This window comes from Taudactylus pleione, unplaced genomic scaffold (assembly GCF_031769625.1).
Source record: "Taudactylus pleione unplaced genomic scaffold, aTauple2 ptg000296l, whole genome shotgun sequence".
NCBI lineage: Eukaryota > Metazoa > Chordata > Amphibia > Anura > Myobatrachidae > Taudactylus > Taudactylus pleione.
This window is the reverse complement of record NW_028284698.1, coordinates 6,846,424-6,872,953: the sequence shown is the minus strand read 5'-3', so window position 1 is coordinate 6,872,953 and position 26,530 is coordinate 6,846,424. Positions and strand designations below refer to the sequence as shown.

General features: G+C 43.6%; 1 protein-coding gene across 5 annotated transcripts in view; it reads left to right on the top strand.

Moving 5' to 3' along the window:
* The window catches only part of LOC148511682 (protein kinase C delta type-like), an 89,640-nt gene extending 69,575 nt beyond the window's left edge, over positions 1-20,065 (top strand). For 4 of the 5 annotated variants that reach the window (XM_088482820.1, XM_088482817.1, XM_088482818.1 and 1 more), the window contains 7 exons: positions 223-285; positions 3,307-3,445; positions 7,543-7,686; positions 10,358-10,486; positions 12,090-12,306; positions 12,911-13,190; positions 18,955-20,065. In XM_088482820.1, coding sequence (XP_088338946.1) covers positions 223-285; positions 3,307-3,445; positions 7,543-7,686; positions 10,358-10,486; positions 12,090-12,251 — 637 coding nt within the window. In that variant the 3' untranslated portion in view covers positions 12,252-12,306; positions 12,911-13,190; positions 18,955-20,065. The remainder of the gene's footprint in view (positions 1-222; positions 286-3,306; positions 3,446-7,542; positions 7,687-10,357; positions 10,487-12,089; positions 12,307-12,910; positions 13,191-18,954) is intronic. The other variant, XM_088482819.1, reaches the window with a different exon arrangement.
* The last annotated feature ends 6,465 nt before the right edge of the window (positions 20,066-26,530 follow it).

The window sequence follows — 26,530 nt, the reverse complement described above, 5'->3', positions numbered from 1 at the left end:
GATAGAGCTGGGGTGGAGCTTATCACATAGAAAGGTGCTATTTGCCTGGGGGTGTGCAAGTTGGCCAATCTTATGAATACAGTTAGATTAGTGATAGGGATCACCAAAGAGAAATTAGTAAATATAAAACATATGTCAGAGACATTGTCATAAAAAAATATGAGTGTTGGCATTATGTGACCATCCTAACAATGAAACATTAACTTATTTTCTTTCTACCAGGTTCTATGGAGCGGAGATTGTATGTGGGGTACAATACCTCCATTCCAAGGGCATAGTCCATCGGTAATTATATATCTACAACATAACAATAGTATAATGACGTTATATAAGTATGGATTGTATTATGCAGAATGTTTACATGTTATACTTTTATTCTTTGCCGATATTTCCACCTACATCTTACACACTGCGTCCCTTACACAGTAATGCTCACTCTGTATTCTCAGAACACATATAGGATCTCTCTGCACAAGTCATTTATTCTGTTACTGGGATTTGTGGGTGAGGAGAGTTTTTAAAAAAATTGTACTCACATTATTCAGAGGTTCTTTCCAGAAGCTTCTCAGCTGCCTGATGTGGGACTGTATTGGTTATGGCCCCCTCATATCAGGCATTGTCAGGGTAACTCCATAGCAGTCTACATGCTGAGTTTTGGATATCCTTTCTGCATACTTGCCTACCCTCCCGGGACCTGCGGGAGGCTCACGATTTTTCGGGTAACCCCCTGCATCCCTGGAAGTGTAGGCACTTCTCCCGCATTCTGTCCACTTCCTAGCGGTAACTTTTTAGCTGCAAATTACCGCGAGGGGAGGAAAATATAGAAGTTGGCAACTATGCCTTTCTGTTTGCTTAAGGGCGTAACTCTCTTCTGTAATACAGGGATGTCACACTCTTACTGCACATGTCTAACACTACTGGAGAGGACCTCTGAGGAAGAGTAATAAAACATTAAAGCCCCTTCATCTTTACATTAAATTAAAAGAGTAAGGCCCAATTTGATGCGAAAAGTCCAGACTTTTCGCCTGCCAAACTTTTCACCTCCTTCGCCTGTTCTGTAGGCGGAAAAGTATCACGATCGTGCCCTCGTATCCCCGTATTTAATTTGTAAGGACGCGAAAACGGGACTCGGCGAAACTGGAAGAGGCGAACGGTCCTGACAATTTTCGGGCAATCATCCTGACACTCCCCTTAAAGATGTCCTGACATGGGGGATCACTATTGGTACCCCCATTTTTGCCTGCTGAAGTGAAGTCAGGTTTTTAAATAGCCGCGGCAGGTGCGGCTTTGAAGAAGGTGATGCAGAAAAGCATTTAACTATTTTTTTTGGGGGAAAATAACTATGCCTATCAAATTTGGGGTACATGAAAATGGGTTCAAGCATATTTTTAAGTCTCTAAACTGATTTTTCAAAATTCTTAAAAAATGCATCTGCTGCTACTACCCACAATGAAGAAAACACCTGCCGCATACTTTGGAACCCCTCTGGAATCAATTTTGCTATTTGAGAAGTTTGTTCCCTATTTTTTTTTTACCCCCAAAATTAAAGATAATTTTTTGGGGTGTCCTGATTTTTTTAAAAAACTTTTTTTGACACAAATTACTTTTAGGGGACATTCACAGGGGTGCAGGCTATTTTTTTAAAGCCTGCATCCCTAAACCTCAATCCTGCACTTTTATTTGCCACCTATTCTGTGGCGAAAACTTATTCCCGATTTTTTACAAAGACTTTTCACACCGGCGAAAAGTCTTTGAAATTGAATGCAGGGATAAATGAAACAGGCGAAAATTACGTCAAATTGAATATGGCCTTAAGGGCCCTATTTAAGAACGAATCTTAATACCAGCGACATTTTTCATTTAGTATCACTGCGATACAAATGAAAATGGCACTAGTATATATCAATACTTCCCCCTCCAGTGAGGGCCAGCGGAGTCCTCCTCATTGGCAAGGTCCTCTGCTTAGCTGCTGGCAGCATAACACTGCCAGCGACGGGCTCCCCGATGGTCCGTTTGTATATGTGCATGACACATTCACCTGTCTGAGACCCGGCAGTGCCTGGAAATCTTTGCTGAAGCCGGAAAGGCAGCGCTAGGTCCCCATTTCCATCAGTGGGGACCACATCGTTCTCGCCTTCTCAAGATGGCGAGAACGATGCTGTGACATACAGCGGTAATCTTAGATTACTGCTGTTTGTTGGATACAGAAAGGATGACATAACCCTTTAGCAAGCACTAAAGGGGTTATACATCATTCATAAATAGGGCCCTAAAACACTTGTACAGAAACAGTGGTGTCATGAAGGGGGTGTGGCCCGCACCCAGGTGTCACCCTCGGAGGGTGTGACACCAAAATGCCGGCTCCTCTGCAGTGACAGGAATGGGGTGCTGCAGTGTGACATTCTCCTTCAGCACCCGGCTCCTGCCATAGAAGAGGAGCCGACAGAGCAGACTGCCCAGATGTGTTCTCTGGTAATCACACATGATCACCACAAAATAACTTCTATGGGGTCACATCATTTGAATGGGAAGATTCTCTTCCCCTTAGTCTATGGATTCCAGGAGAGAGGAGATAGAGCACTTGTAATGCTCTCTCCCCAATCTTGTAGCTTTCAAAAAGTTCTTTATTGTTTGACCTGGAAGGGTAATGACACTTAATGACATCACAGGACAAAAAGATGACATAATCATGCCCCACCCCCTCACAGGTCCAAGCCACATCAACTATAAGGGCTATTTCACACACGCCAGTACAAGCTCAGAAAAGCCGGCTGGTGTGTGTGAAAGGAAACATTGTAACATATATATATGACTGGCAGTGACGGCACGGACGGCAGCCATCTTTGTCAGTGGATATTCCCATCTGTAACATGATGACCGCGCTGTGTCCGTGCCGTCTAAACAGACCCATCTATTTTAAGGCTGTATTAAAATTAATACACAGCAAAAAAAATTTTTTTTCTGCCGGCCGGTGAACACCGGCGTGTGTGAAATAGCCCTAAGAGGGGAATGTTAGGTAAGTCCCACACCCCACTTTGAACCTATGCAGTAGTTAGGGAGAGTCCCACTCGTCCTTAGCAGCAAAATGGTTAACAGAATTCTGCTGAACCCATATAAATGTAAAATAGTGGGATCATATGGACACTAATTTAAAAGTTACCATAGGTGCTGGCAGTCTAGTCATTGCTCCTAAACCTACATTCAAAACTACTAATATTTAGAATGTACACATTTAAAGTTTAACATTATTTAACGTATTAAAATAATATATGCATAGTGCATACAAAGATTGTATTTTCTTCACAGAGACCTCAAGCCTGAAAACATTCTAGTTGCTGAAACGGGTCATCTGAAGATTGCAGACTTCGGTCTTGCAATTGAAAACATGCTGGGAGACAGAACAGCCAATGGATACGCAGGAACACCTGGCTACATCGCTCCTGAGGTGAGGTGCACAGGATTTCCTACTGTTACTCATGTAACTACTCACATATCATAGAGAAGCCTGGTGTAAGGCAATATGGCTACAAAAGGCACACTGTAAGAACACCTGTACATTACACCTACAAACTATCCAATAACGAGGAAAGTAAACTGAGATTTCATACAACAGTTTCCATATCAGCAGAGGACATTTGTAATATTCCTATTACAGCTGTCATTCAGCTGCTTTTACCATCTCAAATTAGACGTGCTATAAATGAGCTGCGGGCTTACTGCTGGTGGATATTGATAAGTAATTAAATAGCTCTGAGCATTAAACCCAGGAGCTGCAGGCATGTGGTAAGTCCTGCGGATAATTGAATCTGTCTCTACACTGACACATACTGTACATGGCAATGTTTTCTCCTCACTAGGAAAACTGAAAGCTGAGACCAGCACGTGTTGTCTCCTGATAAAAAGCACCATTGCAGCCGTGCAGCAAGATGTCACAATGTATTTATAGGCAATGTGTACTGTAGACACATTACACTAATGGTGCGTACACACTGGGCGATAAAGTGGACGACAGAACGATATCGTTATCGTTCAGTCGTCCACTTTATCGTCCATTTTTAACCCCAAAAAGATGAACGATGACGACGACGCGCGTTCCCGTGGGTCGTACGTCATCATCGTTCATCGGGCTGACATGCAGGCCAACCTGATGATCTTGTCAGGTTGCTGCATGTCAGGGAATGGGGGAGAGAGCCCGGCGCTGAACGATATCGTTAATGATATTGTTCAGCGGCTGTGCTCAATGTCATGAACGACATTGAGCACAGCCTGCCGGGGACAACACTACACGATATCGCTCAGGGAGAATATCGTGTAGTGTGTACCCACCATAAGATTGTGTTTATCTGGTGATAAATTAAAAATGAGTGATAGATTCATAGACATCACAATATGTATCTAATAGAAGATAGACGTCTGCAAGACTGTAGTGATATAACTGCAATACACAAACTTAAGGTGACCATACATCGGAAATTTCCGATCGCCCACTATCGATGTTCTTCGATCCATCGCCGGATCGCAGACATTTCACTTGTAAAATGTCAGCTATTTTACAACTGCGATCATTTTTTTGATCGCGATCGTCAAATTGCCGAAATCCAACATGTTGGATTTCTGCGATCCTGCGATGCTGGGTTGCAGGATCGCGGCAATCCGTCGCCGATGTATGGGCCCCATAAGATATAACACAATCATTTTGGATAGAGCATTCTCACCTAAACCAATCAGATTATTGATTGAAGTAACTATCAACATTTGATTCATTGAATTTATTATTTTCCATACTCTCTTGATTAACAATCCTGTAAGAAGCAATCAGATTGAATGGATTGTACATGTGTGGACAGGCTACAGATAGCTACACACTGTCAGATTTCTTTGATCGGGACGAGGAATGGGGGAATTTTTCCGAAAATTGAAAGCCCCAATATCTGTGCTACACAATATGCAATTTTCTCATAGAAGCTACAGATTTGTCACCACACCACAATGATTATGCATAAGTCCACTCACAGGGATGATGACATTGTGACAGGAGAACATAGGAAGTATGGCAGGTTATTGAGAATGCACACACACTGCTTCATAACAGGAAATTGAGGCCGAGATTTTCATTCTTGACTGACAGATCAGATAATACAGTGGTTCCCAAACTGTGCGCTGTGGCACCCTGGGGTGCCTTGGGACACTTGCAGCGGTCAATGTAATGTTAATATGTGGACAAACAGAAGGGCAAACCTGTCCACCACCATATAACTGAACCTAAGGATGACAGGTTGTGAATGCACAATTCACTTCATTTTACTACTTTACATTTTTCTTCTGATTTTCTCAATTACTTTTGACTTAGGGGTGCCGTGAAAACAATTCTGATACTCTAGGGCGCCACGTTTCAAAAAAGTTTGGGAACCACTGAGATAATGGAAGGAATGTGTTATCTAACTGTTTTATTGGTGAAACGCTGAAACGATCATTCATACACACAATACAATAAATAATGCCAATCACCCATTGTTCGCAAATTGGTCCAATAATTGTTTAGTGTGTAGGTAGCTCTCGTCCAGTAGCTTCTGTATAACAGCATTTTAACCTTTGTTATGTTTCAACTTTTTTATTTGACAACTTTTAATAAATAACAAAATTAATAAAAATATACAATGTAAGTAATAACAAAATAGTCTAGTTTTATATATATGTAGATGCAATAAATCAGGTATACCATTGGGAAACTGGCTGCCTTAATACCGACAGCCGGCATCCCGACTGTCATATCCCGGCGGGGGTGAAATGCCGGGCGTCTAGATGTAGACGCCTGACATTTCCCCGATGCCGCGCGCCGCGCGGGGGGGTTAGGTTTAGGGGTTTAGGGCACCCGGGGGGGACTTAGGGTTAGGCACCCCCTCAGGAGAGTTAGGCCAGGGGGAGGGAGGGTTAGGCACCCCTGGGGGGGACTTAGGGTTAGGTAACCCCCCCGGGGGGACTTAGGTTTAGGCAGCGGGGAAGGGGGGGTTAGGATTAGGCACTGAGAGGGGGGATTAGGGTTAGGCACTTTGGGGAAGGTTAGGGTTAGGCACCCCTAAGGAGGGTTAAGGGGTTAGGTTAGGTTAGTTTATACTTACCTTCGCGACGATCGGGATTTCCAGCGCTGTCGGGCTTCCGCTGCCGGGAACCCTGCTTTTGTCGGCCATGCGGCCGGCGGTATTTCATACCGATTCCATAAATCACATGGAGCCACAATAGAAGCCAGGAAACAATTTCATGGAATGCGATACTGATTTTACTCACAGTCTACAGACTTTAGATATGAATGGGAAATAGGAAATAGGGTGTATAAAGGGCACGGTGACCACTTCCAGGAGTCAGATAGGATGTGAGTACCAGTTTGTATCTATTGTCATTATCCCTTTAAACAAATGGAGGATTAGGCAACACTGGGCTTGATTCATAGATATTGCTGCCCCAGCTAGCTGTGGGTGTGAGAACATATGCTAATGCACCAGTGGCCAGAACTTGTATGGAGACGCCTTCAGAGCTATCCGCAACTGCATACACATACGCAGCATCGGACGCTGATCAGGCAAACATTGACTCCTTGAGAGAGTCTATTGCCACTCAGAATGTTCCATAACTAAGCCGCCAGAACCATATTACCTGTGTACGGGATCACAGAGGCAGGAAGTGACACGCCCCTAAATGGACGAGACACACTTGTGTTTTTAGCCAACACTTCCAGTTGCCACCTCCACATGCTCCCTGCCTGCCAATTACACTGTGAATAATAACTGGCAACGTGTGACTACGGTAATGTACCGTGATACCTGCGTAGTGGCAAATAATCACTCCACTTGCGGAAACATCGGCATTGTGTACATCTCTGAGTCAGGCCCACTAGCCATTGTCAGAGATCTCTTAGTGAGACTTCAGGCTCTCACATGTGATTATGTTGTTACAGTTGTATCTGCAAGATCACTGGTGACCCAACAAAGCAGAGAGCTAATCCCCACACCCCCTGGTGGTCCCTCTGCTTTAGCTGTACCAAGTCCTGGCTATAGCACTGGTGCTGGTTACACATTATGAGGGGATAACAAGGAGTTCTTAGTTATTTATTTGGATCTTTATAATGATGGCCATCATCGTCATCACGTGATTTATAATGTTGTCTTGTGATGTTACTATGTAAACAGTAAGAAAAGGTGAGTAAGATAAGTAACCATTATTATATTCCTGATATCCCAGGTCAGGGAAATATCCATGATATATAAATAATGAAATAAAGATCGGAGTAATAGTAAATCCTGTATAGTATACATGCAGCCTTCCCCATACAACCCAGCACATGCCAATATGATTACAAGCTTGCACAGTCACTCATCAGTGTTCTGAATTGGAGCATTACATTGTATTGTTATTCTACCTTCATGTATTCTATCCCCACATAAACACTTATTATATAGAGTGATGGACTGGGGCAGTGAGATAAAAGAATGTAAATTAGAGAGGGATTGGTGACAGCCATAATAACTATTATCTCTCTTCTGGTAGATGCGGTCTGGCAAGAACTACAACGCTGGTGCTGACTGGTATTCGTTTGGTGTCATCCTAACCCAAATGATCACCAGCAGACTTACCTTCCAACGTAAGCTATTTAAAGCACCAGGCGCAGCAGCCAGAGACATCATTGTAAAGGTAACCTAGATATTACGTTTAGAAGTATTTCTGTAACTTATGCAACTCTAATGGCTATAGATAACATTATATAACATTATATACAGCATGAGGGAAATCCTAGATGTTTAAATTAACATTCCATTTATCACTGTGCTATTGGTTTCAAGATTATGGTATGATTTCAGCATTTAAAGTGGCAATCCGTTATAAGTCTGGTTTTGCCATATAACTGATTGCCGCTTAAAATTTAAAGACGAACTTGTCAAAATCATGCCAGCTCTGTAATTTCGGACCTATTAAATAACCCGTTGAGTGTGACAAAAACAAATTAGTTCCTATGAAACATTTGACATGAGCAATTATTACACTTTCCTTAGACACTGCAGACAGTGGGCCTGATTCAGACCCACTCGAGAGCGCTGAGCGCTTGCAAGCGGGTCGATGTTGGCCAAGTGCGCATGCGCACGACGGAGGGGGCTCCATCGTGCGCATGCGCGAGACCCGAATAACGATGGCCAAGCCGTTGTTATGGGTCTCGCTCCAAAGGAGGCGTGCTGTTGATGGTGAATGACAGAACGCCGCCTTTGGTGGGCGTGCCGGGGGCATGGCTGCCCAGATGGAGGCGTTTCCATGGGAACGCCTACCGTCTGGGGCCGGCCCCACTGACATCACTAGTGATGTCAGTGGGAGTGCTTTTGGCTCTGATAGAGCCAAAAGCACTCCAGGGCTTGCGGCAGATGAGACCCTACCACAAGGCTCTCGTTGCAAGCCCGATGGACCATCATTTTGGCCGCTCGCTATAGCTGTGGGTGGTCACCCACAGCAATGCGAGCGGCCAGGAGGCCGCTCTTAAATTCAGAGGGACGGCCCTGATTCAGAGCGAGTGCTCTGTCAGAGCATCTGGCTCTGAATCAGGACCAGTATTAGCTTCTCATGTGATGCCATGTTTAACATTTACTGATTTTTAAACACATAGATGCCCCCATGTGATACCACACTAAGGGCCCTATTTACTACAATCAGTTGTAGTGTTATATTTTTACCTACATTCGCATTGCGAATTTAGGAAATATCACAGGAATATATAAAAAATCCTTTGCAGGGACAGAGCTTGCGATAAAGCATGTGCCACCGACTCACCAGCCACCTCCACCTCCGCTCACTTACACTTACCTTGGTGAATGGTGCTCCGGTGAAGTCCTCCCTCTGGGGCTCTGGTCAGCTGGTCCGCCGGCTCCTGCACTCTGATCCCAGTCAGCTCCTTTAGGCAGCAGCTGACCAGGGTCACAGTGCAGGAGCACGTAGACCAGCTGACAGGAGCCCCAGAGGACATCACCAGAGCACCGATCACCGGTAAGTAAGTGTTTTTCTGTTTTAAACTTTTTTTTTTTTTTACAGTAATCAGCTTGTGGAAACAATTGATAACGCCATCACAGGGCTTCCCCCGGTATTTTTTTCACATTTTAGTATGGGAAATGCGATCTGCTTACTAAAAGTATGTGAATTGAAGGGATTGGAGTAGTTTTTCACTGAAACTACTCCAATTGCTCTGCTTGATGACACTATCCTAGGGGGTGACAGCAAAATAGCAGAGTAGCTCCTACTATTTTGGTGTCACCCCCTCAGATTATGTCACCTGGTACGGCCCGCACCCCCTAGTAGCTCCACTGAAGTACATACACAAATGACTAAATCATCAAACTGTTTTCTCTGCTATCATTATTGTTAGAAAAAGAGACAATAATAAGAAAAGTAACTAAAGACTAATGTATAGTGAGACAAATTGGAAAAATACTAATTATTCTAACAAAGCCCACAAACATATTTCTAGTGGTCACATGTGTGGTCTTTGAGTACTCTGGCTGTGTACCCTTGGGCTTGCACACCATGATGTTACATATAAGTATATATTTGTCTAGTAAGATTTATAAGAGTAATTATTTCATTTCCAAATTTCTAAACAATTGTCCACTTTATAATGAAGCCAGACCTGATCCCCCATTGTTGCACAGACATATGACAGGGAATATGGGAAGGAATGACTTGGTGCTTAGGTGTTCCTGGAGTGGGAAATGATGATGGGCTACTGTGACTTTATGCAGCTGATGGGCTGTCTACTGAGACACCGGCCGGCTGTTACTGTAATGCTGTAATCTGCTGCAGTGCACAAATAGATGCACAATTGAGTGGACACCGGTCGCATCACCTGACAGAGCAATCCTATGGTTTCTCAGAATGTCCGATGGTACATGGCCGCCGGTGCCAGTGGAAATGCATCTTACAATGCAGTCCGTGAGACTGCCTGCTGACATGTACACCGACATAAGTCACCCCCAGTCACCGGCCAGGAACGTTTATCAGAATTGCATATGTCTCCATGAAATTCCAATCTGCGTCCCCTGGCGGTAACCATCAGGATGCTTGCTCAGTGCGTCTCAGACCCATGCACACATATATAACATCCGGCACTTTTGTCTGATGCATTAAATGCATCCTCCTCTGCATCAGGCCCAATGTGAGACATGCTACAGTCCCCAGATAGAATCTCAGTGTTATCATACTGTGGCCATGGACAGATCACTTTATATTCCTCTGTGCCAGGCAGCAGAAATGTGTATAACATGATTGTGCTGAGCACGTCTGCTGTATTAATTAAAGTCACTAAATTAAATACAAATCACTTTTTCAGCTGCGCGATAAAGATCCGACCAGACGCCTCGGAGTGCATGGAAAGATCCGCCACCATCCATTTTTCCAGCATGTTGACTGGGTCTCAATTGAAGCTCTTGAAGTTGCACCCCCGTACATACCCGCTCCAGTAAGTATAACACAGAACAGCAGATGATGTATAAGTGTCAGTCACATAGATCTAAGGAGATGTGCACCTGTCACTTCTACCATCTCACTCTCTCTCACTCCCCCCCCCACTCTAACCCCTCCCACCCCCACATAATAAGTTTATAAGGACACACAGGGCTCTATTTAAAAAGGAAAGTGAGAAGCGGCATAATAGCATCACCTCTGTTCTCTTGTCTTTTATCTCCATATTTATATTTTTGGGCGCCGAGACAGACCTAGTGAAGAGATAACAGAGTCCACTGTCGTCTTTTACCCTTCTGCCCCAAAGTAGCCTTGGGTGCAATGCAGTATGGGAGAAAGCAGGAAGAGAACGGTCTCTTCCTGCTTATCTCCACTGATGGTGCACATAATGCCATCCTTAGATGGTGTTTTTAAATAGAGTTTGTGCACAGTCCCCATTGAAACCTATGGAGGCTGTAGCACTGTTATTAGAAAAAATAATGCTGGACAAAAGCCTTCATTTTGTTTACTAAATAGACCCCACAGTGCCTTGTGCCTGAGTGGTGTCACTCTTTCCTAATGAATTGGCAGACTTCATTCTCATAACTGCTGGTTCAGGGCACAAAGAGATTTCCTCCTCTGGATCATTGGTGAAAAACAACACAGTCGCTGCACTGAGTAAAGCCAGCTGTGAGCACCCAGTGCACCAACATTTCCATCAAAACACATGGGCAAGATGGCAGCATCTGTGGAAGACCACAAATTAGCACAGGCTGAATAAGGGAGCTCATTATAAAGCAGGGAGTAGGCACACCGGCACTCCTATGTTTCCAGAGCAGTAAGGTCTAAAGCTGGCCACACACATGGTGATCTGCACATGATCAGCCAATGTGTACGATTTGTGTACGATTTCCCTTGAAACTCTCCCCGGTAGCTCTACACACGATCTCCACACGATCTGCACACAATTTGGTGTCCAATCTTCATACGATCTCTCCTGCATCCAGACTTTCACAGAGCATCGCCTCCTAGATTGTCAGATCTGGCCTACTGCATGGCAGATCTGACGATGCGATGTGTGACCAGCGGGGACGCGCATTGCATCGTCATCGTGAGTGAGGACTCACGATTTACTCAGGATTTGGCCATGGTTTACACGATCTGTAGTTCCAATGTGTCGGAATCGGCCAGATCGGGTAAAATATCGCTATGTGTGTGGCCAGCTTAAGATTTACTTTCTCAGAGTGATATTTTGGAAATGAGATAAGGGCGGACGCGGAAATTCCCCTTTGCACAAAAAAAACATTTTTTTTGTGCAAAGGGGAATTTCCACTATTAGTGGGGCTCTTCTTGCCTTACATAATTCAGTATTGCAGTAAAAACACTAAATGTTTGTTAATGAATGGGGGGAAATAAAGTGGTTGGCATATAAAGTGATAGTTACACTTTACCATAGTGAGCCTCTGGAAATTCATTATCCTGTCTGCTCACCAAGGTGCTCTTCTAGGTTACGTAGGCTTCTCCTGAGGGCACATAGTACACAGAAGTTTCATAAATGCTGTTTTTCTATCTTACACATTGAAATGAAAGATTCAATAATCACTTATTTCTTCTTTCTGTAGTCAGCCATTCCTCACTCTGGATGCAGAAAGAACCACCTGGAAAGTCTGGAAGCAGCAGAGGCCAGCAAACAGCCAATAACATCTAAGGACCAGGCAGTATTTCATGGGTTCTCATTTACCAACTCCACCTGGAGAACCCTGCCAAAGCCACCCTGCCTATAAGTACACAGAGCTCAGGCAGCAGCACTGCTGGTTACACCAATGGAGGTCTCTGCATGTATGTACATAATATATTTGTGTGTTATTATTTTTTAAATATGTTTAATGGAATATTTTAAATGGAGGCAGGATAAAGGGAGCTAGAGCTAGTAACAATAATGTAAGGAGCAGTAATAATCAATATTCATAATGAAAGGTGTACAATAGGCTTCTCACAAGACTAATTGGAGAACAATAGCAGTCCTGAGGTTATTACCTAAACTGACATACAGCTTGAGTTAAGCATAAGAGATATAATAAAATGGGGGAAATGGAGGATAGGGGATGAGGAGAGGAGAAGAGGCCTGTCAGGGATGTTAGCAGAGGATGGACACCTCAGAATAAGCAAGAGAACCATGCAATATCAGTTGTTTCACGGGGACTTATGGTACGTGATCCAGGGGGAACAAATGTTGGAGAATTTATTATAGCACTCATGAAGACGCTAGTAATGTACTCTAGCTGGTATGTATCCCAAATGTAACTGATCAGTGCAGTGGATGATTGGGTTATTGTATGTCATGTAGAGTATAACAGCCAGGGCTGCATGTAAATGATTGTAGAGAGTATCACCAGAGATGGAATAGGGACAGGATAAGTAATAAGGTGTATTCTGTCCACAGATCATCTGGTAACATCATTGAGAGCCTGCTAGTAGAACACCATCATGTCCATGAAGAGTAGGAGCAAGGATTCCACCAAGGTCATCAGATGAACTCGTTACTTGGTGAGTATAGTTTGATCAGTGATGTGAATAGTGGTGCTCTCACAGAACTGCCATTCCTTTCTTTACAGCTATCCAAGGCCGGTGTACAAGGCAGGGATCTTCTTCTCCCGCATCAGTGCTGCGCCCGTCAGTGAGGCCTGAGTTGTTTTCCTTGATTACTGCTGGATCACAGCATGGTGAGTCAGGAATTTGAGGTGTCTCTCTCACTCTCATCTAGCTCTACACCTTACTTATTGGCATAGTGGGCAGGATCATTGACCACTATAATATGCCCAACACCTCCCGTTTCAGCCCTAGTCCTGTATCTATTCAATCACAAGTCATTCTCTGCTCACCAACTATTCTATCATATGCCACCCTGTGCCTACCAGCTTCTAGCTCACATTTGATGTCCTCTCTACCAGCTTTTTGTTCATATCCCCCTGGTCACCAACATTTACTCACATGCCCACATGCTCACCAGATTTATATCACATGCCAAACACTCCCTACCAACTGTTCTCTCACATGCTCCCACAGCAACCATGTCTTATCTCCCATGACACCCTCTGCCCACCAGCGTTTATCCCATATGCTAACCCTTGCCTTTCAAATTTTTTCACCCCTGTCCTTCCATGCCCAACAGATGTTCCCACAAATGTCACACAATGTACATTACACTGACCATACATTGTCTTGACACTTTGCCAGCCTGATATGTACAGTACTGATACAATTACATTATACATAACACACTTTATTCTGACAATAATCCAGCCCCATATATGTACAGTATCGGTTGGGTACAGGATGCCAGCGGTCAGAATCCTGATGGCGGCATCCCGGACTGGATTACAATCCCAATGCCTACAGATAAGTACCCCTCCCTTAACCCCTAACCCTGCACCTAACCATTCCTCCCTGCACCCTAAACCTAACCTCCCCTTAGTGCTTAACCCTCCCCCCCCCCTAGTGCCTAACCCTCACCCTCTCCCTAACCCCACTACTTACCATTGGGATGCCGGCGGTCAGGATTCTGACTGGCGCCGGCATTCAAATAGCCGGCATTATGACTACATCCTGTATAGTATACTGTACATACTTAGTATATTATAGGGATCACACACTGCCCTGATTCTGTGCCAGCCTCATTTATATACAGTATCTTATACCCAGCACATTACAGGGACCACACTCTGCCCTGATTCTATTCCAAACTTATATATGTATATAGTACTGATACCAAGACTATAACAGGTATCATGCTCTGCCTGACATTATACCAGCTTCATATATGCTCAGTCTCTATCTCACAAATAACACTCCTGCACAAGAGCTTTTCCCACACAAGATCCTCTTTTCTGCTGGATACTATTTCTTTACTGCTTTGTTTCTAAAATGGTGACTGGCCACACAAATACTCTGTGGTTGGAGGCTTTATCATAAAAAACAAATTAACTAAAGCAAAACAAATGATGATAAATATTTACATTTCTATCTATTCTATCATATACCACAATCAGCCCACCAGCTTTTCTATCCTATGCACATCCTACCCAATAACTTTGCACCCAAATGTCTCCTGACTGGCAAGTTTTCTATAACATGCCAACCCTACCCACCAACGTCTCTCACATTCCAACCCCTGCTCACCAGCTCTTACTTCACATGCCCCACAATCATGCAAAGCATTCCACCCCATTCCCACCAGATTCTCTCTCACATGTCACCTTCTACCAACCAGCTTTTCTCTTACATGCCACTTGGTGGTCCTGACATGGGTCCAGAAAAGTAAGATCTCTGGGGTTAGTGTGACCCCACTGTCAGCTGGTCAGTGCTTCTTTACTGTTGTTTTATTTCTAAACTGGTATCTGAGGGATTTATAATAAATGACAATTTAAATAAAGCAAAACCACTGACATCATACACATTTCCATCTATTCTATCACATGCCACTCCCTGCTCACCAGCTTTCATTTCATATGCCAGCCCCTACCCACCAGCTTGTCTCTAACATGCCCATGATCTTGTCCCTCATATGCCACTATTTCTCCACCAACTTTTCTATAAAATATTTTGCTACCCCCTGTTCACCAGCTTTTATATCATGCAACACACCACCCACCGGCGCACACTAAAATATAAGTCTAACATATCGCTTAATTCATACAATACTAACCATAAGCAGTCACTATTATGCCAGACAGGTTGTTTTCTGCATCATTTCTGACATATGAAGGGACATATTTTAGGCTTACGTGTATGAATAAAGGAAGTCATACAATGACAGCGCCCATATCACATAGGAAACACTAATGTTTAAAAATGTTCCAAGAGGGATTTGTTACATTTTCCTGCAGTCACACACATATGTTTTCCTAACATTATCAGATATAAGTGTCATAAAACACAGCCTTATATACTCAGCTACACATACAGTACCGAGCAGACCTAATACATGTTCTTATCTACAGAAGGGTTCAGTGTTTGTACAGAGTAATGTCCCTTTGTTTTATTTATTTCCCATCCTCCAGCATTGCTCCAAATGGTTTGGTATACTGGCACCCAATCCCCTGCTTTCATTCAGTCATTTACCAAAACCCTATTTATATTTTTTAGTTACAGCTTATTATTGTATATTTATATAATGCCCCCTAACAGGGCCGGATTAACAATGGGGCTGATGGAGCTGTAGCTCCAGGCCCACCATCAAAATAGGCCCCACAGCAGCATAACAGAGTAATTTTTTTTACATTTTTTTACAGCATTTTGCATCGACTGATCTCTTCCCCCCCCCCCCGGCCGCGGGTCGCATGCCGCCAGCATAGATGAATTATACATGACAGCGGTGCAGTGGGAGGCTTCACTAGCCTTCCCTGCACCGCATTCACACAGTAACTCGGGCTCGGCATCTCCGCACCGCGAGAAGTCACGGTGTGTGACGTCACAAACGTGCTGCCCAGCCATCACCGCACCCTGGCCTGAAGCATGTCCACAGTCCGACCAGCACAAGCACAGCAGTCGCACAGCAACTCCGTGTAGGCAGCCCAGCAGCGTGTCTGATCCTCCTGATTGAGGTGAGGTGTCACACCTGCTAGCCTAGATGTCTGGCTGCTGCTGCTATTAGTAACTGATAGTATACATAATGAAGGGCAGGCTGAGGCACTACTTACAGTTATATGTATACACACACTCTAAAAATGAATACATATATTATACTGTGTATATAGATGTAAATATATATATATGTATATATGTGTGTGTATATATATATATATATATATAAGTCAGAGACAAAGGGGCACTCACCAGAGTAATAGTCAGTTCAACAGTAATTTATTGCTCACATTTCCAATGTATCGACGTTTCGGTCAGGGAAGACCTTTCTCAAGACATGCAGCCAAGACAGCAAAGCATCAGCAGAAACAAATGTGTCAGAGGAATGCTATTCCTCTGACAAATTTGTATCTGCTGATATTTTACTGTTACTCTGGTGAGTGCCCCTTTGTCTCTGACTTACCTACCTATATATATCTGGACCCAGAGTGGTGCCAGTGGGGAGCACCCTGAATATTGAACAGCTGTGGAAGATGTGAGTGCGGATTTTTGTGTGTATGTATGTATGTATGTGTGTGTGTGTGTGTGTGTATATATATATATATATATATATGTGTGTGTGTGTATGTATATATATATATATATATATATATATATATAATGTGTGTGTGTGTGTGTGTATATATATAATATAAATTATATACACACACGCACAATATATGGCAGGGATGATTTTTGGATGTCTGAAATTAAGAGCGAGCCTGCAATGTTATGGGAGCATGATACAATGGCAAATAAAAGCACAATGTTTGTATAAGATATGAAGGGGCAGTTGCAAGATTAAAATTTCCGTCAAGGTGCATACAAATATATACTTACCAAGCTAAATACCCACACTGGACCGTCCATGGTGCCGCAGGATCCCACTCACATTCTCTGTTTACAGCTCACTTGTGGTTTGTGTGCTCCATTATGCCAAATCTCGCGAGACCTGTGATGTCATTACACTCGGTGAAGCAGCACCATGGATGGTCTGGTGTGGGTATTTAGCTTGGTACGTATTATATTTGTATGCATGTAGTGTTTTTATTAGTTTATTTTTTATTCAGTGGTCAATGATATACCTGGTTGTGTATGCTTCATAAAAGCAAAGATGGGGGAGGATTGATGTGGTTGAATGTAGGAGGGTAGCTATGCCCTCCATGGTGTTAGCCACGGCACAGACCACACACCCACATCACTGGTCACACCTCCATATTAGCAGTCACACCCCCGCCATGCTGTTCACACTCCCTGCGGCTGCACACAATAGGCCTTTCATAAATTTCAGCTCCAGGCCTATCAGGGGCTTAATTTGGCACTGCCCCCTAATATGTAGACAGCAATGCAGGAACCTGTGCTGGTTATAGACGCCTAAGGGCAGATGGGAGGGTGCTGGTACCTAGCAGAAGGAAATAGCTATCTTCTTTATATACACAAATACAAGTGAAGGGGGGGCTGGACTGCACACTCTAATTTTAAAGGTGCTACCATGCTGACATGAATTCCTATATAAGAAAAAGAGGATGATGATGACGCACACTCTGATTCTTTGGAAGGTTATATTATGATTAGAGGCCTTTTTCTCTAATTACACTGCAGACTCTATGAGGACCCCTTGTGGGCTGTGTGTTGGACAGGCATGCAATAATATAAATATGACAATGTGCTATAACAACAGATTTTACCGTTCATCAGTCTAGTGGATAGATGTTTGATAGAAAATTACTACTTAGTTGCTATGGAATACATCACATGTATGTTAGTAAATCAGCCCCCATGCCTTAATAATTAACAAGACTTTCTTATGAAAAAAAAAGCGCTGAAAGCTCACAAAGGTGCTAAGTGTCATTTACTAACTGCAACATGATGACGTTCAATGTGTGTTCTGTTTTTTAAATGTGCGTATTAGAACATACACAGGGGAAGCCCATGTTACACCTTTGGTAACTGTCCACAAAATGGAGATAAAGCTGTATTGGATGGATTGTGGGTGCACATGGAAATGTAGATGATGGAAAGAATAAAAGCGTCACGTTACATTCCGGCCACCTATTATTACACCATCAGCCTATTCATTAGTTTCCCATATTACGCCTTCTCCTAAAACAAGCATCACCAGTCATATATTAATAATGACTGGGAGGGTTGTGGACTGTTCTTACTGCATGTGTCCCTTTTATATGTCAGTGCTTTTATTACAAAGCGTATATATGTGCACCTAGTCAGGCATTCATCTGAAAGATGTCTGGGTGATACAAAAGCCGTCCTACTGATAGTATAGAGTTAGACCATCTCCTAATTACAGACACCTTCTAAGATCCTTTAGTAGAGAATAGTCTCTGCAACCACCCACTAACCAGAGAATGCCCCTATACATGCCCAATCTCCTTCCCTTCAGTCTCAGTTACATATCACATCCTGCAAGTACAGCCCCCGATATTTAGCTACAAACACTGATTATCCCAACTTCTCCCACCAAGATGTTGCACCACCCCATAGATATACAGATCCAGGTGCTTACTGTATAAGTGTGCACATTAGTGCAAGAAGAGATGTCACAAGGCTGCATATGCTTTGCAGGGGCGTAATATTACACGCTGGTATATAACCCGGCTATATTACTTCATGCTGTCAGCTGTTGGTGAGTAACAGGGAATAAACAAACTGCACAAATGTAAATAAAGCTGTATATAATGTTATACAGTATCTATTTGTACATGTTACCAGGCAAATGTAAAGCACTTTGAGTCGTTTAGGAGAAAAGCGCTATATAAATAAAATTATTATTATTATTATTATTATTATTATTATTACACATGTGTAATAGGTATACTGATCTGATATACTTTTGTAATTATACAGAACATCGAAGACCATGTAGATGTCAAGATTGTAGGAAGACTGAAGATTGTAGGAAGACTGAAGATTGTAGGAAGACTGAAGATTGTAGCCTTATGAATAAGATTTGTTACATTCTATGAAAACTGTTCTATTATATGTAGAAAAACGTGATTTATATGTATTACCTTAATCACTTTTATACTTATTTATTTACTTTTATATTTTAATATTTAGGTTTTATTATATATTTATTAGATAAGAGATAATAACATCAGAGGTGTGTGCTGGCCGGCTGGAAGGGGTGGTTTGGAGGCCGGATATAAATAGAATAAATTGATATAAAAGTGAATGCATTGTAATACGAGGATGGTTCAATAAGTAAGGTAACATAACCTCTCACGTGTGTAATGTTCTCTATTTCATTCTAATTTCCAGCCAGGCCAGAGCAGGTAGACCACTGCTTCCCCTCACGGTCATTACACTGAGGCTCATATCAGTTATACTGTCCCAATATCAGTTGTAAGATGGCAGGGCTGGCGGAACATGGGCAAACATTGAGGTGCGTAGTATGATCAGATTTGTATGTCCAAAAGGCACATAAGCAGCTGATATTCATCACCAACTTGTTGAGGTGTACGTTGATAATGCCATGGGATGGAAACAGGGTTGAGCTTGGTGCACTACCTTTGATAATGGCCACACTCAGCCAACCGCACGCGTGAGTTGTTATGGCACTACCATTGGGAGGTACTGGACCATCCTTCCTACAGTCCTGACCTGGCACCAAGTGATTTCCATCTCTTTGGACCATTGAAGAAGCACCTGGGTGGAAGGCGATTCGCAACTGACTGAGAAGTTCAGCAATCCATCATGCCCTGGCTTCTGGCGCTTGGCACTGATTTCTTCTATGCCGGGATAGATACCTTGGTCTAGCCCCCATACTTGTCAAATGCTTAGACAAATAGGGCGATTATGTAGAAAAATAATCTGTACCAAGGCCATACTATTGATTATATGTATATGTATGAGTTGAATAAACTTACTCAATGAGAGGTCTTGTTACCTTATTTACTGAACCACCCTTGATATAAAATTGAATGGATTGTAATATAAAAAATGAAGAATTGTAAGAACAAACACAATAAATGTTCTCCAGAACATTTCCTGCTGAGTGATGCATTATTCAGATACTTGGTGTATGGAAAAATACAGGAAGCTTTCTACAATTCATTATAAGTATAGTTACATGTGGGGCTGTTCTATAGGAATCTGTGGTTACCAAGTTGTCTAACGGAATATTATCTACACATATTTACATAAATACTACTAAATACATATAAAATGGCAGGGAAATAAAACAGGTCAACCCACAGGAGACATTTATATATCTCTTCTCAGATATTATGTTTTGTGCTGCCGTAGCGCCTTGCAATAAACAAGTGTTCTTACCGGAATCAGTATGACATACCACCGGACCTAAGCCCAGCGGATGAAATACCTACACCGGAAGTCCGGCAGATGAAGATCCCAAAGGCGCCTGGTAAGTATTCTATCCCTTCCTTAGGGGTGCCGAACCCTAACCTCCCCCAGGGGTGCCTAACCCTAACCCCCCCTCCGCACCCTAACCCTCCCAGGGGGGTGCCTAACCTCCCCTGGGGTTCCTGACTCTAACCCCACCCTTCCCCTAGACTAATCCTAACCCTCCCAGGGGGTGCCTAACCCTAAAACCCCCCGGGAGTCCATAAATCTAACCCCCCCTGCGGATAACAGGTCTTGACGCCCAGCTTACCTACGTTCGGTATGCCGGGTGTGGGGATTTCGGTGTGGGGCTGACGATGGGCGTCGGTATTTAGACGCCTATCATTAGTCCCATGCCAGGATTTCACAGTTGGGAAGCCGGCGGTTGGCGTTTCGACCACCGGCTTCCTGACTACATACCTTTTTACCTAGTAGACTCTGACACAGCTAGAACTCAATGGGCCACGTTGAAAGTTATATTAGGTCACAGCTATGTTTTCAGATTTCCTCTTTGTTATTTTGGGCTACTGCAGGAAAGAAGAGCCTTACTGGAACCTTACTGTATTTTAAAAATGTTACACAACAAATGTTTGTGTGTTTGCAAATTGTACAGTATTTCATAAAAATTTTTATGAACATGCGGCTTGTATTTGTTGATACTGTCAATACACAATTCTCTGTTGTGTACAGAGAATTGTGTATTGAGGGGGGCGTGGCCTAATTTTAGAAGGCGTGGCCACGCCCCCTTGAAAAAAAAACAGTGTTTTGCAGCGCCGCGAAGGGAGGTGGCGCTGTGAGCCCCTCAGCCCAGGGCAAAGCCAGTGGGGGCGTGATCAGTGTGATCGCTCCCCCCTTCAGGCATAGGAGATTGCTGTGGCTGCTACTTAGCAGCTGCAAGCAATCTCCCGTTGCAGCCCGGCACACGCTGTGTGCTGGGCTGCTGCAGAGGGAGGGAGGAAGTGAGGGGGGCGGCACCAGACCCGGGCCCCTTTGGAAGCCCGGGCCCGGGTAAACTGTACCCGCTCCCCCCCCCTCTCGGCGCCCCTGGTTGTGTACATGACACTTCATTACATTATACTGAGTACGTTTAGATTAATGCATCTGTCACATTTACTACTATGGTGTGGCGTCAGTACACCTGGCACACTCCTGATGCAGATTGCTGCTGCTGTTTATCAGTTGGATGTACCCTGAGATATCAGTGGTTTCAAACATGTTTTTTTGCAACTAACTTATTGGGAGTGATTCAATTGTTTTGGCCACCGCAATAATTAATGGGAGCCGAATGTAACAATTCAACTGTTTTTGGGCACATGGGCATTAATTATCGCGCTTGTTGCACCCAATTAGACAGGGTTTAGCCGCATATAATGGATAAACTTGCCTAATGTCCTGGTTAGGTTGCCCAAACCACAGATTTTGTGCACATTTTTGGTCGGTATCTGGCTTCAAAATCGACAGTTTACATAAACACTCAAAAGGTCGACACAAGATGGTCGACAGGTACAAAAGGTCGACTGACAAACGGTTGATAGTGACAAATGGTCGATGCATGATTTTTTCAACATTTTGAAGGTGAGGGCAGGCACCTACCAGAGAGTTAGGGTTAGGCTGTGGATGGAGATGGTTAGGGTTAGTTCCTAGTGAGAGGGTTAGGCACCAGGTGGAGGGTTAGGAGTAGGCACCAGTGGGGGGGAGGGGTAGGCACCAGGTGGAGGGTTAGGAGTAGGCACCAGTGGGGGGGGGAGGGGTAGGCACTAGGGAGAGGGTTAGGGGGAAGACTACGTTTAAATGTAAATGTACAAATAATAAGTCAACCATTTTTGTGCATGACCATATGCATCGATCATTTGTACCTGTTGACCTTTTGTCCCTGTCCACCTATTGTCTGTCTACTATCTGTTGTCGATCTATTGAGTGTCTATCTAGACACTATTATACTTCTATATCACACTCTTTCTGCTCACCTCCTCAGGAGGGGATGAGCAGAAATGCCAGTGGCTGTTCACTCCCAAACAAAGTGACAATTGAATTGCTCTGTCGTGCGCCCGGCACTGACAGCCACTGGCGCTAACAACTGAATTAGCTCATTTGAGACTGGTGAAGTGGTAGCAGAACGGGCATAAATTGCTCAAAGAAATTGCACAGTAATATAGCATGTCTCCTCTTATATGCAGAGCTGTATGCATCTCCAGATGTATTCTCTCAGACTGGATAATCCTCCCTACCACATTATTCTTTGTCATAAGTTATGGCTTTTAGGACAAGTGTTACATAAAAAAACTCTGCAATGACACTGATCATATCATGCGGCTGGAAAATATTATTACTTTTATTTTTTAAGGTGCCACAAAGTGTCCCCAATGTCATAGAAGGAATATTCATAGTAACAGAGTAACCTGACATAACATAAGTACAATAACATGTAAAATGACAGCCTAGGTAGCATGAGGATAAGGGGAGAGGGTAGGGAAAGTCACTGTATGTTGTAGGGCAAAGGGTGGTAAGTGCAGGGAAGAGAAGGCAATTTGGCACTCGATGAGCCTGTACCCAATGTAAGGGCATGCACACAGTAACAGTTTCTAAAGGGGACTTGAGGGCACACAGCCCAGGTTGGCCCCACTAATTAGGTATCCAACTCACCATGGGTTGTGGCGGCAAATACCAAACTGCTGGATCAATTCAGTATTGCTCAAGTGCATGATCAGCTGCTCCAAAATCTGGTGTCCCAGCAAGCCCTATCACACTGCCTTCACTGTTATTCAGTAGCAGCAAAAGTTTACACGTGTCCACAACCTGAACCCCATTCCCATCGGAAGGATCGGGGCACCGAGAGCTAACACCATCTAAAGATGGCCAGTTCAAGCAACACTGAATGTAGGTCTCCTTTCTAGTGTATGGGGAAGGAGTGCCACATTGATATCAGTGATATTTCATGCATTAGGGCAATGCTGAATGTACTCATTACTAAAAACAGGTGGAAACTACTTTTTTCACATTTATACAGGGACAGTTTTATCTTTACACTGGATACAGGGCCGAGTAGGGTGCCACATAGAGGACGATGCCTAGGCTCTGCCATCCCAGCAATATGCGCAGCAAAGCTCCCTCGGGCAGACTGTGTCACTATGACACATCTGCCTGTGCTAAGGGAATGGTTTGTAAGGGGCGGGGCTGGAAACCGCAGTGGGCTATGGTGGAAGTACTGGAGACAATGGAGTTGGTCGCCACTAGGTTCCAGTTCTGAAATGGGCACCTGACCATCTCCATTTCCTCTGATGCACTTCCATCACTGTGTGCCAACCACTTACAGCATATGAGCAGTTCTGCACAATCGGCAACATTCAGCAATCTCAGTGAAAGCGGAGGCAAGGTTTATCTGCAATGTCAGGGTATCCGCCCGCCCCCTGTCAGCCCTGGTGCCCGGCTCCTGCATGCCAAACAAACCAATCCCAGTTTCCTTCCCCTGTGCTATAGGTGAGTTCCAGTAGCGGCAGCGGTAGCTGCACTGTGGGGAGCAACTGGTGAGACTGGAAGAGGAGAATGATGGGGAGAGTGGCAGGGCAGAGAGTGACAGAGTGCAGGCTGTGGTAGTATACAGTATGTGGCTGTGTGTATATGTTGCTATGCGTGTATGTATGGTACTGTGCAAAAGTTTTAGGCAGATGTGGAAAAAATGCTGCAAAGTAAGGATGCTTTCAAAAATAGAAGTGTTAATAGTTTATTTTTATCAGTGATAATGAATGAACAGAAGAGAAATCTAAATCAAAACAATATTTGATGTGACAAACCTTTGTCTTCAAAACAGCATCAATTCTTCTAGGTACACTTGCACAAAGTCAGGGATTTTGTAGGATTATAGTCAGGTGTAGGATTAACCAATCATACCAAACAGGTGATAATGATGATCATTTCCATATGTAGGTTGGAACACAATTATTAACTGAAACAGAAACAGCTGTGTAGGAGGCTTAAACCTGGGTGAGGAACAGCCAGACTCTGCTATATAGGTAAGGTTTTGGAAGACAGTTTTATGTCACAGGTCATACACCATGGCAAGAATGACCACAGCAACAAGACACAAGGTTTCAAAGCAGACTGTGGTTTCAAGATGTGCTGTTCAAGCTCTTTTGAAGAAGCACAAAGAAATGGAAAACGTTGAGGACCGTAGATGCAGTGTTCGGCCAAGGAAACTTAGTACATCAGATGAAAGACACATCATGCATATCCCTTCGAAATTGGAAGATGTCCAGCAGTGCCATCAGCTCAGGACTGGCAGAATCCAATGGAACCCAAGTATACCCATCTACTGTTCAGAGAAGTCTGGCCAGAAGTGGTCTTCATGGCAGAATTGTGGCCAAAAAGCCATACTGTACCTTCAACATAGAAACAAGGCCAAGTGACTCAACTATGCACGAAAGCATAGGAACTAAGGTGCAGAAAATGGCAGCAGGTGCTCTGGACTGATGAGTCAAAATGTGAAATTTTTGGCTGTAACAGAAGGCAGTTTGTTTGCCAAAGGGCTGGAGAACGGTATAATAATGAGTGTCTGCAGGCAACAGTGAAGCATGGTGAAGGTTCCTTGCAAGTTTGGGGCTGCATTTCAGCAAATGGAGTTGGGGATTTGGTCAGGATTAATGTGTCCTCAATGTTGTGAAATACAGGCAGGTACTTAGAGGGGTCTGATTGGCTCCAAATTTATTCTGCAGGAGGTCAATGACCGCAAACATACAGCCATTGTCATTAAGAACTTTCTTCAGCGTAAAGAAAAACAAGGAGTCCTGCAAGTGATTATGTGGTCTACACAGAGCCCTGACCTCAACATCATCAAGTCTGACTGGGATTACATGAAGAGACAGAAGGATTTGAGCAAGCCTACATCCACAGAAGAGCTGTTTGGAACAACCTCCCTGCCGAGTTCCTTCAAAAACCATGTGCAAGTGTACCTAGAAGAATTGATGCTGTATTGAAGGCAAAGGGCGATCACACCAAAAATTGATTTGATTTAGATTTCTCTTCTGTTCGTTCTATTTGCATTTTGTTAATAATTTATTTTTATCAATCAACACTTCTATTTTTCTTAAAGCACTCTTATTTTGCAGCATTTTTTCCATGCCTGCCTAAAACTTTTGCACAGTATTGTATATGTGGCCGTGTGGGGGGAGCACCTACTAATGTGTGTGTGATGTGTGTGTGAAACTACTAATGCAGCGTTTTTCAACCACTGTGCCCTACCACACTAATGTGCCGCGAGCAGTTGTCAAGTTTGCCACGGTGGTCAGCTCAGCGCACTTGTACTATAGTGTGTTTTGTTACTGTGGAGGCCAATGTAGTGTGTTTTATTACTGTGGAGGCCAATGAAGTGTGTTTTATTCCTGTGGAGGCCAATGTAGTGTTTTTTATTCCTGTGGAGGCCAATGTAGTGTGTTTTATTCCTGTGGAGGCCAATATGTGTGTACGCTTTTATGTGAGAGCCAATGTTTATGTATTTTCATTGGTCACGCACACCGCATAGCCGGATAGTGTGCCTTGGCAATTTTTAAATCTTGTGTAGTGTGCCTCGAGTTGAAAAGGTTGAAAATCACTGTATTAATGTGATATGTGTGTGTGACTGTGGGAATCTATTCATGTGATGTGTGTGTGTGAGACTGTGTGTGTGGGAATCTATTCATGTAAGTGTGTGTGTGGGGATCTATTAATGTCAATGTGGTAGGGCAGAGATATATTAATGACAGTGGGGGTGTCAGCTTATAGGAATATATACGCCCATAGGTAGAGTTAGACATGCCCTTTGGGTGGAGCAGACCACGCCCCCATTTTCAAAAGTAGGCAAGTATGAAATGGTGCCAAGATTTTCCTGATACTTTCTCTTCAGGAGAGTCACTTACTATGATGGAACTTCAGTTAAAATATCTTCCCTCTGCCACTCTTCAGGGAGTTCACTTTCGTACAACCCATAGAGCTTATATTTCCCAAGGCCACCATATGCATATAGTGGCTGATGAATCGGGTCAATGCCCGAAATGCTCCACTCAGAAAGCATTTCTTTCTCAATGTTTTGAACTGTTATAAAGCCCAA